Genomic DNA, 15,370 nt, shown 5'->3' on the forward strand with positions numbered 1-15,370 from the left:
GTTATTGGTAACTTTTTTCTTAGAAGGTTATCTAGGACATTGAGAAGTGATTTGTTCATTGGCACACTGCTAGTATGGACCACAGGAAAGACTCAAACCCAAGTCTTCCAGAATCCAAGGCCAGCCACTATAGCACATTGCTTCTCAGATATACAAAGAGCTTTCTGCATAGGTACTTTCACATGTTTTAATTAAGATTTTTACAGTCATTAATAAATGACTTCTGAAGTCCTCTCTGCAGTTTTGTTGTTCAGTTTTTTCAGTTGTATCCAACTCTTTGTGACCCTGTTTGGTGTTTTTTTGGCAAAGATAAAGGAGTGGTTTGCCGTTCTCCAGCTCATTTTACAGATGAGGGAACTGAGACAAACAGGGTTAAATGACTTACCTAGGATCATACATCTAGTATGTGTCTGAGGCCAGATTTGAACTTAGGAAGATGAATTTTCCTGACTCCTGGCTGGGCTGTGTCACTTAACTACCCCATAAAACTTATAAATTATGCCTAACACTTGCAATAATTACGCCTAATGTATGAGTTTTGTGGAAAAATGATTTTGGTTATTTATACTGATAAGTTACCATGTTACTGTTAACTTAGTGTCAATATAATTATTATTGATTCCATAAATATTTATTATTTTCAGAGCAGACCAATTCTGACAGCTTATTTAAGAGAATTTTTGCTTTTAATTCCTGGTCTTTCAAAGATTATGTAATTCATATTAACACATGTTATTGAACAACAGCTATGTGCCTGACTCTGCATTCATGTTGGGACTGCTAAACTTTTTACCGCATATCTTTAATGGTAACACGTCATACCGGATCGATCAAGAAATGATCCAAGAGTAAGAAAGACCTTGTTTCAAGTCCTGCCTATGACCCATGTAGATGTGTGACCCTGAGCAACTGCTCAACAACCCCAAGCAGCTTTCTAAAAATGTGTTATAGATGAGTAGCCAATATGCAACAGTGGAATCAGCCAGTCAATAAACATTTATGAAGTGTCTGCTGTGTGCCAAGCATTGCGCTAGGTACCAGGGAGACAAAGAAAGGCATGTGGCAGTTTCTGCCCTCAAGGAGCTCACAGTCTAATGGGCAAGATAACATGTGAACAACTATGTCCAGATAAGATATATGCAGAATAAATTGAAATCAAATGACAATATATAGGATAAATTGAAATCAAATGACAATATACAGGATAAATTGAAATCAGTAGAGATAAGGTGCTAGATATATGGAGGATTGGGGAGGGATTCTTGTAGGGGGTGGGATTTTAGTTGAGACTTTAAGGAAGCCAGGGAAGCCAGTGGGTAGAGATGAGGAAGGGAGAAAATTCCAGGTATGGGGAACAGCCAGTGAAAATGCCTGGATTTGAGACATGGCTTGTCTTGTTCAAAGAATAGGAAGAAAGCCAGTGTCACTGGATCGAAGAGTACATGGTGGGGTATAAGGTATAAGAAGATTAGAAAGGTAGGGTTTGGTTGGGTGGGGAGGTTTAAAGGGATTTGGTTACTAAACAGGATTTTATATTTGATCCTGAAGGAAATTTCCACACTAGGAATTCCCTGTATCAACAAAATCTTATGTCCAGACGCATTCTTCTCCCTCTCCCTTCCAAAAACTTTAATGTTACCATCTGTAACCAGATGGAATATTAAATTGTATAAATCTTTACTTTGTGTAAATTTCTTTTCCTTCCTACCTTCCTTGCTTCCTTCCTCCCTTCCTTCCTTCTTTTTTTTGTTCATTTCTTGTACACAACGACTAATATGAAAATTTTTTTACACAATTGCACATGTATAGCTTATATTAGATTGCTTACTGTCTCAGGGATGGGGGAAGGGAGGGAAGGAAGAAAGGATAGGTGGAACTCAAAACTTTTTTTAAAACAATGTTTAAAAAGTATTTTAACATGTAATTGGGGAAAAATAAAATATTATTAAAAAAACCTTCAGGGACTCAACACAATTAGGAATATGCTGAGAAATCTATCATTTTACAGGTGCTATGATTTCTCATAATAGGTCATATCACAACAACCCTGTGAGATAAGTTTTAAACATATCATTTGACCCATTTTACCGATGAGGGAGTTAAGTGATTTTTATAGTAACATGGCTTTAGTGTCAGAAGAGGGATTCAGACCCAGATTTTCCTAACCCCTAATTTAGCACACAATCCAACTGGCAACTGTCCTGAATGATATACAAAGGACCAGGGTTCTGTTTCTCCTCCTATATTATAAAGACTTTTAAAAATTTTTTTATGTTTCTTTCTCTTTTTTTTTTAGTATCTTCTTTTTCCTCAATTACGTTTAAAAATAATTTTCAGCCCCACCCCCCATTGAGAAGGCAAGCAATTTGATATAGGTTATACATGTGTATTCATGCAAAATATATTTCCATATTAGTTGTGCTGTAAAAGAAAACATAGACCAAATAAAAACTCAGGAAAAATAAAGTAAAAAAAGTATGCTTCTTCCTGTATTCAGGTAACATCAATTCTTTTTCTGAGGTTGGATAGCATTTTTCATCATAAGTCCTACAGGGTTGTCTTGGATCATTGTATTGCCGAGAAGAGCTAAGTCATTCACAGTTGATCGTCTTACAGTACTGCTGTTACTGTATACAGTGTTCTCTTGATTCTGCTCGTTTCACTTTGCATCAATTCATATAAGCCTTTCCAGGTTTTTCTGAGAGCATCCTGCTTGTCATTTCTTACAGCACAATACTCTTCTATCACGATCATATACCACAACTCGTTCAGCCATTCCCCAACTGTTGGGCATCCCCTCAATTTCCAATTCTTTGCCACCTACCAGAAAAGAGCTGCCATAAATATTTTTGTACATATAGGTCCTATATTACAAAGACTTCAAGGCAGACCCCTTACAAAGTCTCTGAAGCATCTTTATGGCTCTAATTCATGATCCCCTTTTATTTCTCTTCGTTTTTTATATGACTTGGGGTTCATATGGCTTCGGATTATATCATCTTACCAATTAATATGTATTAGATTCTGTTATAGGTTCAGACTTTCATTTTCTTAAGATCAGAGGATCATAGGATATAGAACAGGAAAGATCTTGAGTACTCTCATTTTATAAATGAGAGAATGAGCCTTAGAGAAGGTAAAAAAGTTGCCCAGGGACAAATGGGTAATGAGGAGCAGAGTCAGGATTTGATTCAGGTCTTCTGACTTTAATATGAATGTTCTTTTTTTATTATGTAGCATGTGTACTCTGGCTGCACTCTCTCAGGACAGGAGAGCTGTATTTCTCCTCAGAGTTCTCAGGTACCCTGAAGGGTTTGTGGGGTCTCTCTGTTCTGTGGCCATCAGCTTGCAGCCCACACTAGCAATACCTGCCCCCTTTATTAGGGAGCCAATGACTAGCAACCCAATTGCATTTAACCACTTCTCACTTTGTAGCTTTTCCAAAGGGATATTTACCTCAAAGTCAGCAAGATCAAACTTACAAGTATTTCCACCAGAATCTGCAGGGCGTATTCTTCCCTACACCAGCTCACTTTCTTTTTGGATGGAATAGGTCCAAAACTTAGCTTAGTTCCAATGTAGCATTGTTCTCACCAGTTTCACATCCAAAGGTTGCATCACTTCTGGATGAGTTCTCAATCATCTGCGTGTGGCCGGGAGGTCGTTGTTTGAAGATCATTTCTTGATCTCTGGCTGGATTTGCTACAAAACCTGTCCTAGATTCCATCTCTTGGATTTCTGTGGCTTCCTCTCTTGTGGTTGGAGACCTAGAATACAAAAGGAGCAAAAAGGTCAAGCTGCCTCCATTTCTTGGGAGCCATATAGTCTTACTAAGGCTCTTCCCCTTACCATCTAGTCTGTCACAAAGAAAGGGTCACCTAGTTCCCCCAGACTCTAGTGCAGCAAAAACTCAGACGTTTTTTGAAGATGCTGAGAGTTTTGGCTACCTGGCAAATAAAAAAACAACAACCCCCAAATCTCCCAAGCACGTGGTAAGCCAACAAAACCAATTACAAAATTCCACACGTGCCACAGTTTCCCTAAAGCACTTTCCTTAGACGTCATAAAAATTCTCCCCAAAGCAGCTCTCTTGTGTTTTTTGCAAGAAGACACCATCTGAGCAAGCTGATAGGGTCTGTGCATGTGCCAGACCCCTATTATAATTATATCATACTTTATCCATTTATTGAACTCTACCTTGAATTCTGTGGGAAATCTTACATAAATTTCTAGGTATATTGCAACAAGTGACTATTTTTAGTTAAGAGGCCCCTGGGGAATCAGAAAAGAACAATTAGCAAATTCATGAATTATCCTGTTTGTGTTTCAAATATTCAAGATAATTATTTACTTAATTAATTGTGTCAACTGATATTACAAGTCACAATTAACAATTAATAAAATAAATTGTACTTGCATTTGCATTTGCAATATGGATAAATTTCTCAAGTCCTGCAGTTTATATACACCAAAAAAAAGTCAGATTCAGTCAATATGGAGGCATAAAACATTCTTTAAACAAACTTTAAACCTTTGAGATTTAGGTACTAAATAGAAGGATGATGGTCATTGAATTTGCTAATTTTCATCTTTGTGGTATACATGAAACCTACATTCGCGCTAGGATTGTTATTAATTATGGCTGTATGTACTATAAAGAAAAAGAATGACTTTTTTTTAAAACAATGGAACTCTCCTTCCAAATATTGTAGCTAACAGATCATTTTAAAAGGTTCCCTGGTAGATTCAGGATTGTATTTCAAATCTTCTGGCTTCCAGACCCCCTACTCTCTCTACTAGGCACATCTGTTTTTCAGATGAAGTAAACAAAATGAGAATAGAGAAGAGAATTGACAAAGCCACAAAGTCAACTCCTTCCTTCTTGGAACCTTCCTGGACCCTGTTAAATAAACTGCCTGGAAAAATTTAAACTAACTCTGGAAAAAATTAAAGCAACAAACAAGAATGACTAATAATATAACTTTATTCTTTCTGTATACCTTTAAATGTCATCCAATGATAATTTTGTTTTTGTTTGGTTTTTTTTTTGTGCTCTGGGTCTGTGGTGTGCAGTGCACTGTGTATAAACTCTGTTGTAGTTTCTTGCCACCTGTTTAGCGTTTGTGGGCCAGATATTAATAAAGGGTCTTACTGTTTATCCAAACCAATGCATCTTCACATCCATCTAAATAGATGACTTCAGTGTTTACAGGAGGCAAGGTTGCTGTTTGTTTTTCCACATGGAAGATGTGCACATTATACATTTATTAGGCAAACTTTTGAGGAGGAAAACCCACAGCGTGTTTTCTTCTATAAACTCTGAACCCCTAACGTCTAAGTTTACTCCCAGTTCCTCTTTCTTCGTGGAAGGCCATGATAAAAATGAGACAGACAAGGATTTTAGGTCCAAAGCTGAGTTCTAGAGAGAAGCAATTCTGTCTTCTTTCATACTTTAGTGACCGATAGTATGGTTGGCATGAGGGCTTCCTCTACTAATGGACATCACAAACTCTTTATAAGCAGGAAATGGTCTCTAAGAGTTCCCATGACTAGAAAAACTCACCTAGTACAGAAGAACTTTCTCAAACTTAGTGAGACTGATCCTTGTGTAACAGAAATATAGTTCTCTTCATCCATTACCAGTCCTGTACTTGCCTTTCCAGCTTGGTAGAATATTCCAGTTTGCTGTACTAGCATAGCTTCCAAGAACCCAGCATCCTCTTCATTCCATGATGAGGCCATAGAGGAAGACTTTGATGGAGAATTCTCCACACAAGTTAAAACAACTCAAAAACAGAAACCGTCAATCTTTCTTGATAGCCCTTGATACCATGTTCTGCACTCACCAAAATGTATTTATTACTGAGTCAGCTCTTTCTAGTGTTTTTGAAATATGATTGTTGGGCCATATGAGTTGGGAAGTTTCTACCTTTGGGCTCTCCCTGGTGCACCTGGCTTTTTTTTTTACCTGCCATACTTTCCTGTTCTGTTCAACCCCTTCAACAGCACTGGATACAGTTTGCAATCTCAGGATAAGCCTTGGTTGTTCTACTTCAAGGATCCATATTAAAATCTTTCTGGAGAGCAATGGTGAATACTCACAATGTGTATAGCAGAATGAACAAACCATCACTGTCTCAGGTTCATATTGTCTATACATCCTGTTGTCAGTGAGCGGCCAGGCATCTTTAGTGAGCCCCTCCTGGATGTTGTTCAACCTGAAAATTGAGAACTAGGTTATCCGAATCTTGGTAGGTATGATCTACTCAATATTAGACTAGGTTTTCAGATCCAGTTCATTTTGGAGAATATTTTGAGGTTCCTATTCAGTAGTACTTTGTACATTGATTCAGTTCTAGTTCATCTGTGTTCATTAGTTTTCTTGAAACCCAACAAACTATTGTAAATTCATCCATGTTTGTGTTCAATATGTGATTCCATAAATTAGTGTACATGATTCTGTATTGGCATTTTGTTGAATGTCTGAAGCCTCTGGTTAAGCTATATAGTAAAATTTAAAAGTGCTCTTGCTAGAAACATGCAATGTGACGGTGAAGAATCATCAGCCTGAAGATAGGACCAAATAGACGCACATTGAGCATTTTTGTAAAATCATTGAAAAAGAGATGAGTCTTGATTCAGCTAAGAAGCACTCAATGCAATACAGACCTTTGAAAAGATGGACCTCAGTCAGGATATTTCTGATTGAATCTCATCCTTTTTGATGTTACCAGAGTGGGCCCCATCATCTGAAGGCGTTTGCTCTGCAGGCCAGCCTTCTGTTTCTGTTTTAACTAAGGCTTCTTCCTTCCACCCCCATCTCAGTGTGATCCCAAATGCCTCCAGTTTTCCATTAGAGTAGTGTATTGCAATGAAAGGCCACAGAGGACTCTATTGTAGTCTTATTCTTTCAAGCAGAAATATAGGTGAATAATAGTGTGTGAGAAGAGAAGAGATTTATAACAGATCTGGAACCATTCTTAGGGCAAACCTCACCATACATCTTTTCTAATCTTTTCCTACTCATTAGCCCTCGACAAATCTGTTGAGGCCAATAGATGTGTTTCATTTTTACTTAAAAAGAGTTTTCAGCCCGGGTATCCAGAATTGCACTGTTATTTCTAATGAGCTCTAAGTTCTCAGCAAAGAAAAAAGTAGGGTAATTGTAATCATAACTTTACTATTTTTTTAATCCAAGAAATGACTCATTTAAAAAATATGAAAAATCCAAAACAAGAGAAAACTGGGGTCTTTCCTGAGACGTTTTTCTTTCCCCTTTGGGGATAATTGTGTTTAGACTTACAGTTCTGGACACAGAGGCAAGTTTGGTCTCAGCCTTCTTTCTCATCCCGCAAAGGGTTCACATTCCCATTGTGAAAATTATAAATTAATTTGTAATTAACAAATGTCATTTTAAAAATTAATAGTAACTGGGCACTTTTGAGCCTGTCTGCTGTCCCTGGTGGGAACACCAGGTTTACCCTGCCCCATACAAAGGAGCAATGGCTTTTGTCAGACCCATCTTTAGAACCTTTGAAAGGATGACCCGCGCTCTGAATCTCAGTGGTGACGTTTGTATCATGGAGTCGGCCTCATGAAGAATGTTCAATTTGATCTCATTGTAGTGTAGAGGCTGGAGTGCTGGACTTGATGTTAGGAAAAACCAGGTCTGATCCCAGCCTCAGATACTGTCTAGTTGGGCAAGGCAGCTCTGTTTCCTCTTCTGTGAAATGGAGTTTTGTGAGGTTAAAATGAGATAATATATGAAAAGTACTTTGTAAACCTTAAAATACTATTCTTACTACTAATATAATCCTATTTTTTCCTCATCTTTTCAGTGGAGTTCGAACAGAAACAGTCCTGGGACAAGTTGCTATCCTGCTGTTGCTGCCCCCTGTTTCATGTTTGGCATGTTATTTATTGGGCAGGTGTATAAAAAGATTGATTTTTTACAATTGAGTAGAATATTGGCATAGAATTTCATCTTCTCTAGGTACACTGAAAGCATCTCTGGGACAACTTGAGCATCATACAGGATGCTGGGGATATGTACTCCATCTCACTCCCATGTGGTTCTGATTTTTTTTTTCTGCTAGGGATCTATACAGTATTTTGAAAGGTTTTGATTCCATGGAGTTTGGAGATTATGAGAGTTCAGGATGGCTGCATTTATTAAAATATTGTTGTTTTTTTTTTGCATTGCCAGCTTTTTTGTTTACATGATAGACATACACACATGCTCCATTTCAATCTCAGTGTGTGTGTATATATATGTATATATATATACACACATATGTATGTGTATATATATACACATGTGTATGTATGCGTATATATGTATGTGTTTCTTCCCCCCTTTTATTAATTTATTTATTTTTCGTTTTAAACATTCACTTGCACAAGTTTTAAATTTTCACCCCCTCCCTACCCCCGCTCCCCAAGATGGCATGCAATCTGATACGGGCGCTACACATACATTTCTATTAAACACACAAAACGTTGTTCTTAAATTTTTGTGGATTATAGTCTTACCTGGGCCATTGTGGAAGGAGGGAAAGTAGGAAGGAAGTAACACATTTATTAAGCACCTGCTGTGTGCAAGGCGCACAAATATTATCTTTCATTAATGCCCATGATAACCCTGTGAGGTAGACGTGACCATTATTTAACAGTCGAGGAAGCTGAGGCAAATGGAGGTTAAGTGACTTGCCCAGAGCCGCATAGCTAGTAAGTGTCAGAGGCTGGATTTGAACTCAGGTCTTCCCAGCTCCGTCTACCATGCCGTTTAGCTGGTTCAAGAGTCCAGGGAAGAAGTAATGAGGGCCCAAACAGTGGGGGTGGCCTTGTGAGTGGAGAGAAGGGGATGGATGTAAGAGATGTCACGGAAAGACTGGGGAACTGATTGGATATGGGTGGAGACAGAAGAGCTAGAGACGCCTCTGAAAGTTGTGAATCTGGGTGATTAATAACATCGTGGCACCTTAAACAGAAATTTGTCTGTAATACTGTCCTGCTCTCGTACAATTTATTAGTTAAGTTCTCAAGGATATTTTGAGGTCGGTATTGGCAGTAAAGGAATTTGTATATGTTAGTTTGTGAAAGATAATAAGCTCCTGATATATAATGCTGGCTGTAATAATTGCTAGACTAGGGCAGAGTAGCTCAGCCACTTGAGGCTGTTTATTTTTTTTTTAATTTATGGAATAAAGCAAGCATTTTCATAACATAGTATAATAAAAAAGATTATTGTATGTGAAACTGTATTGAAACTATTATGTACAACTTGCTATTCCTTTTAAATATATAATAAAGTTATCATATAAATTTCTTTTTTTTTCTTTTTTTGCCCTTTTTCTTTCCTCCCAGAGCTGGCTACCATTAGACACAAATGAGCATATACATGTAAAATTATTCTATGCATACTTCTTTTTATCAGTTCTTTCTCCAAATGCAGATAGAATCTTTCTTCGTATATCCTTTATTTGGGTATTTATAATAGTCATATCTATAATAGAATGAGTTATTTGTTAAAAGTCTTTCTTAAAACGTCATTGCTGTTACTGTATACAGTGTTCTCTTGGTTCTGCTCATTTCTCTCTTCATTATGTTGTGCATTATTTCATTTTTCTAAGGTCATCGAGCTCATCATTTCTGATGGCACAGCTGTATTCCATCACAATCGTATACCCCAATTTGTTCAGCCATTCCCCAATTGATGGGCATCTCTGCAGTTTCTAGTTCTTTGCCACCACAAAGAGAGCTGCTATAAATATTTTAGAACATATAGGCTCTTTTCCTTTTGCTGTTTGTTCTAACTCTCCTGCTTTCATTGCCTAGAAAATGCCAGGCAGCGGCAGGATGGGATCGTGAGCAATTCCATCATGTATTTCACCGAAGAGCCCCCTGAACTGCCTGCGAATAGCCCTCATCCGCTGAAGCTGAGGCGCATCCTCAACCTGAGCCCCTTCACGGTCACCGACCACACCCCCATGGAGACGGTGGTGGACATCTTTCGGAAGCTGGGGCTCCGGCAGTGCCTGGTGACTCGTAGTGGGTAAGTAGAACAGCAAACTTGAGTTCAACTTGAGCCTCCCTACATAGAAAGCACCATGCTCAGCGCTGATATAACACAAAAACAAAACTGACAAACAGCCCTTACCCTGAAGAATCTCGACATTCTACTGAGGAATATCACATTCAGATAGTTATTACATGCAAAAAAAAATCGAGGAGGCAGGGAGCACTAGCAACCAGGGAGATCAGGACAGAGAAGGAGGCATCTCAACTGAAGATTCTAAGGAGTGGAGATGAGAAGGAAATACATTTCAGGCACATGGGATGGCTCCAGCAAAGACAGAGGGAGGAGATTCAGCGCTGAGTTGGGGGGAACAAAAGAGAGGTCGGTGTGACTGGAATGTAGAGGTGTGTGAAGGGTAAAAGTGGGCAGAGGCCAGATTGTGGAGGGATTTAAATGCCCAGTTGTTGAGTTTGCATTTTTATCTTCGAGGCAGTAGAAAGCCACTGAAGATACTTGAGTTGGAGCATGGTACACAGTCTGACTTTTCCTTTAGGAAGATGAATTTTACAATTGTGTGGAAGATGGTTTGAATAAGAATGATGCCGAAAGCTAGGAAATGAATTAGGAGTCTATTAGAGGCGGTCTGTCACTGGTTCACTGTCTAGTCAAGTACAGTAGATAGAATACTGGGCCTGGAGTCAGGAAGACCAGAGTTCAAATCCAGCCTCAGACACTAGCTGTGTGACCCTGGGCAAGTCACTTAACTTCAGCCTGCCTCAGTTTCCTCCTTTAAAATGAAGGTCATAGTAGCCCCTACCTCAGTGGCAGTATGGGGATAATAATAGCACTTTGTTGTGAGAATCAGATGAGATAATATAGGATCAGGCATGTAGTAGGTCCTCAGTAAATGCTTGTTTACTTCCTGTTTCAATAATCCAGATATGAAGTAATGAAGGCCCAAATATTGGGGTGAGAACAGGGTGGATGCAGCAGATGTCAGGGAGGGGGCATCAACAAGATGAGGCAGCTTAGTTGATACGGTGATGGGGGGAGAGGGGAGAGCTGGAGACACCTCTGAAGCTGTGAGTCTGGGTAGCTGATGGCATGGTGGCCCCCCCAAACAGAAGCTGGGAGGTTTGTAGGGAGGGATGATTTAGAGTCAGAAGAGAAAGAGAGAGATCTTCTTAGGACATACTGAATTTGAGACGCTTATAGGACGTGTAGGGAGAGGTGTCTGGAAGACATCTGGTGATGCCAGTTTGAAAATATAATCAAGAGACACCAAAACAGAAAACAATGGGGGAGAGCAGAAAGAAGTGGGGAGGTGGTGGTGATGGGAACTGATCCAGCGTGATGGTAGGAGACAGCTTCTAGAGGCTCTGTTCACATAACAGTCAGTCCTTCTTAAGAACTGAGAAATCTGAGACAGAGACTACGTGATTTGTACTGCCTTCGACTGTGGTCGGGGCAGAGGAAGAATGATCACTTGGCATCCTACTTTGAGCAGTGAGCGTGTCTTCTCACAAGAGTTATTTTTTCTTTTTTTCTTTCTATGGGGAGTCTGGATGTGAATGCAATGCAAAAACAGACCCAGACTTCTTGAGCAATTAATGAAAATATACTCAACAACAGACCCTTTCCAGCCTGTGAATAATATCTGACCATGTATCATAAGCACCAAGATAAACCAGCTTTGAAAAGGGGACTTTTTCTTTTGTTCACCCCTGCTCCGAGTTCTGAAAATGGAGAAATCTGAAAGGTTTTATATTATAGGGATTTGAGACCAAAGAGGAATCAGCTGTGCCCCTCCAAAAAAACAACCAACCAAAAACTCAGTTCTCTAGATGTCTCTGTATGTGAAAATTAAAACATTATGGAAAAATTGCCATGATTTTAGGAACCACAATTTAAATTAGGGTAATTAACCAAGGACTACCTTGTTGCATTGTTCCATTAACTGACAGATCACTTTATGGTATGTTATGTGGCTACTACATTGGCATCCTATTCTTTTTTTTTTTTGGTAGTCATTGGAATAGAGAATACTGAGTCTAGAAACTCTGCGTGTGGTACTGTGATCTTATGAATGGATCAACCACTGCAGATCAGTAACTGATTTATTAACTTGTAGTTAGAGAGTCGTTTGCAGGCGCACACTGAGTATATCGGATGGATGGACGGACTTGAATTCAGGTCTTCCTGACTCTTAAGGCCAGCCTTCTAGGCACCAAACCAACTGCTTCTCCTAATTGTGTGTAGAATACAAAAAATGAAATGTGGGAGCAGGAGAGAGGGAGGGAGAGTGTAGGAGAAGCCTCCTAGCATAATAATAGTGATAAAGATGATAGTAACATATGATGTGGCACCTCATTGTTTAACGTGGAGCATCTTACAAACCTTAAAGTTTTATGCAAATGTTGTTCCTTTTTGAAAGCAGCTTCACACATAATTAGCTCATTTCATCCTCGTGATAACACTATGAAACAGGCAAGGAAGCTATTATTATCCCTATATGACAGATGAAGAAAATGAGGGGACAAATTCATTAATGACAGATACCAAATTAATGGCAGATATAAGACAAAGTGAAAGTTAAAAGAATAAGGGACTGTTATAGGTTCTTGAAAAGCAAAGTAATTGTGTCAGAGGAAAATTGTCCTGAAAGTTTGTATGCAGGATAGAAAGATGTCGCATACCTTGTTGTTAACCAGGAGACAATTGTACTTGTCCAAGGATGAGGGTGCAATCCTTTGGACTGTGCTTTTGGCAGAGAAAACAGAGGGAAGTCATTATCAAAGATAACTCAGTAGACTTTGATGATAGCTTGGATATGGGGAGAATGTAGGATCATAGCTGTCAAATGGAAAGAACCTCTGAGGCTATCTTGTCCAATTCACTCACTTTTCAGATGTGAGGACACAGGTTCAGGGAAGTTAGTAAGGAATAAGGGTGTCTGAGATGGGATTTGAATCCAGAGCTTTTGACTCCAAAGCTAATGTTCTTTCCACTGACCCCTGATGAAGGTAATGCTAAAATTTTAGATTTGGTGGAAATCAGGTAGATTCTTTGACAATAGTGGGGAAATTATTTTCATCTGTGAATGTATGCATGTGTGCGCGAACACAGACACACACACACACACACACACAAACACACAAACCCTGCTGAGCAGCTGTGGTGGTTTTAGCTGCTTAGAAACTAGCTTAATTTTCCAAATACTGGGCCCACCAAACAACCTGGTGGCTTTGATTATAAAAATTGCCAGATGGTATTTTAGCTTTAGAGAGAAGGGTTGAGGTAGATATTAAAGTAATGTGTTTCCTTGATTGTAAACCTTTGATGATCCATTCCTCTACCCTGTATTCTCCTGGATTCTATTAGAAAGGTAGATAAAAATCTGGTTGAGGAGGCAAAAAAGGCCCCAAAGCCCAGCATGGACTAGAGTGAATTGGCACCTTCTATTACTATGCCAAGATAAGTATGAACTGATAATCCAGTATTTTTCAATCCTTTCCTGGCTGATGCAGCCTTTGTGGCCTGAAGTAAATGATTAGCTAGATTGTAAGTTCCTTGAGAGCAGGGACTGTGTGTCTTAGTAATATCCGTACCCCATGCTGCGTCTTGCATGTAGTGGATATCCAGTAAATGTTTAATGAATGCAAGTACTTAACCTTGATTCTGGAGATCATTTCCCTAGGCAGTATCTAAACTAGACTTCCTCTACTTGAATTTCCAGTGCTCTGGAGTACCGTGCAGAATAAATACCAATGTGCTCACCCATAGCATTTTAAGTTTATAACACTTTAGCCTCTTTAAAAAAAAAACCATAAAAAACTAGATGTCAATTATCATTGGAATTTCCAATTTAGTCAGGAAATTCTGCCCTTAATACTCCCTCACAACTCATTGGCTCCCTAGAGTGTTTCATGTGAAGATCTTGGGACACAAATTGGCTCCGAATGTTCTATGAGAAAACAAAATCACACTCTCTCTTGTTGTATTTTTTAAACAAACACAGATGCTGATATGTTAGTGCTGGCAAGATATCCTTATTTGCTAGGGACTTTCATCTCCTCGGGCTTCCAGCCAGGTTAGGCATGTCTCAAACATGCTCACTCTTCATCTTCATTCTTTCTCTTTGTGCCTTCCCCGCTGAAAATTGCTAACGATCTTCAAATGTCAGGATCACCTGGTCTGTGATGTGATGGGGGAGAGCAGGCAGCTGGAGGATGGGGGCAAGGCTGAGAAGGGGGCCTCCAGCTGCTTCTTAAAATACCCAGAGTCCTGAGGGAAAAGCACAAATAGTATTAACAGACCCACGTAGATACAAGCTGGTACTGGTGGAGAAGACTGTGGCCTTTTGCCCCCTGAACACCACAGCCTGCGAGCCCACTGGTGGCAAGAGAGGTGAGTGGTGTTAGATTTCCCTGAAGAAAATTGAGAAAGTTAAAGTGAGAGAAAGGTAATTCTTCAAGGCTCTTGGCAGGGGGTGAAACAGCTGTGTGAGTCCAGTTAACCTTCTCAGACAAATCCAAAGCTTAACTGTTCTTAGTAGTGTAAAACCTGTTAACTATACCGTGCTCCATTTACTTGAATTGATAGCTGGGAAGGATCAAGCCTTCCAATTCTCAATTTAAACGAATTAGGGCAAGCTGTCTACTGCCAGACTGGGCTTGCCTTCGCCTTTACCTGAGAAGCTGAAAATGAATGGCCTTCTTTGTGGCACGCTTTCCTTTTCAGTCTAGGACTCACTGTGCTGTGGACAGATAAGCCACTACAATGATTTTGCAGTCAGGAGTATCCCTTCTTTTTGTGGCACTGAGGTGACATTTTCAAAGGGATGTTCTAAAAAAAATAGTTTCAGACAAATGGCTGCCCTTTTGATGTTGCCTTGGGGAAGAAGGAGGGGTCTAAAACTGCTTCACATCTGCCTTGTAGGAGCTAGTTTGTGGGTCATAGATGTGTTTTTGTCCACTGGCAAACGTTGGTAAGTAATGACTTAAAACAGATTTGCCTTGGGTCTGTCAACACTTACTGAACAGTAGTCTGGGAGACAGTGGTAGGAAGAAGATAGCCCAAGAAAAAAAGAGACAAATTAGAGGAGCATTGAAGAGATAGACACCGCTAAGCGCAGTAATCGAGGAAGGCTGCCTTGAAGGAGGGAAGAAACAAAAGCACACTGGAGGAAGAAGAGTTTTGAAATGGAAGAGCCATATTAGTTTGATAGTTTCAGCAACAAAGCCTCTTCTTGCCTTTAAAAAAAAAACAAGCAAACCACAAAACAAAACCTTATATTGGTAGTAGCCCTTTCATTTGTGGCGAATAGGGCTGGGAGGATTGAAGGAAGCTTTT

General features: G+C 39.4%; 1 protein-coding gene across 2 annotated transcripts in view; it reads left to right on the forward strand.

Annotated features, from left to right (window-relative positions):
- Window positions 1-15,370, forward strand: part of CLCN4 (chloride voltage-gated channel 4) — a 100,714-nt gene that overhangs the window by 74,715 nt on the left and 10,629 nt on the right. For both annotated transcript variants that reach the window (XM_036743156.1, XM_036743157.1), the window contains one exon: window positions 9,838-10,054. In XM_036743156.1, coding sequence (XP_036599051.1) covers window positions 9,838-10,054 — 217 coding nt within the window. The remainder of the gene's footprint in view (window positions 1-9,837; window positions 10,055-15,370) is intronic.

Source organism: Trichosurus vulpecula, chromosome 2 (assembly GCF_011100635.1).
Source record: "Trichosurus vulpecula isolate mTriVul1 chromosome 2, mTriVul1.pri, whole genome shotgun sequence".
Taxonomy (NCBI): Eukaryota; Metazoa; Chordata; class Mammalia; order Diprotodontia; family Phalangeridae; genus Trichosurus; species Trichosurus vulpecula.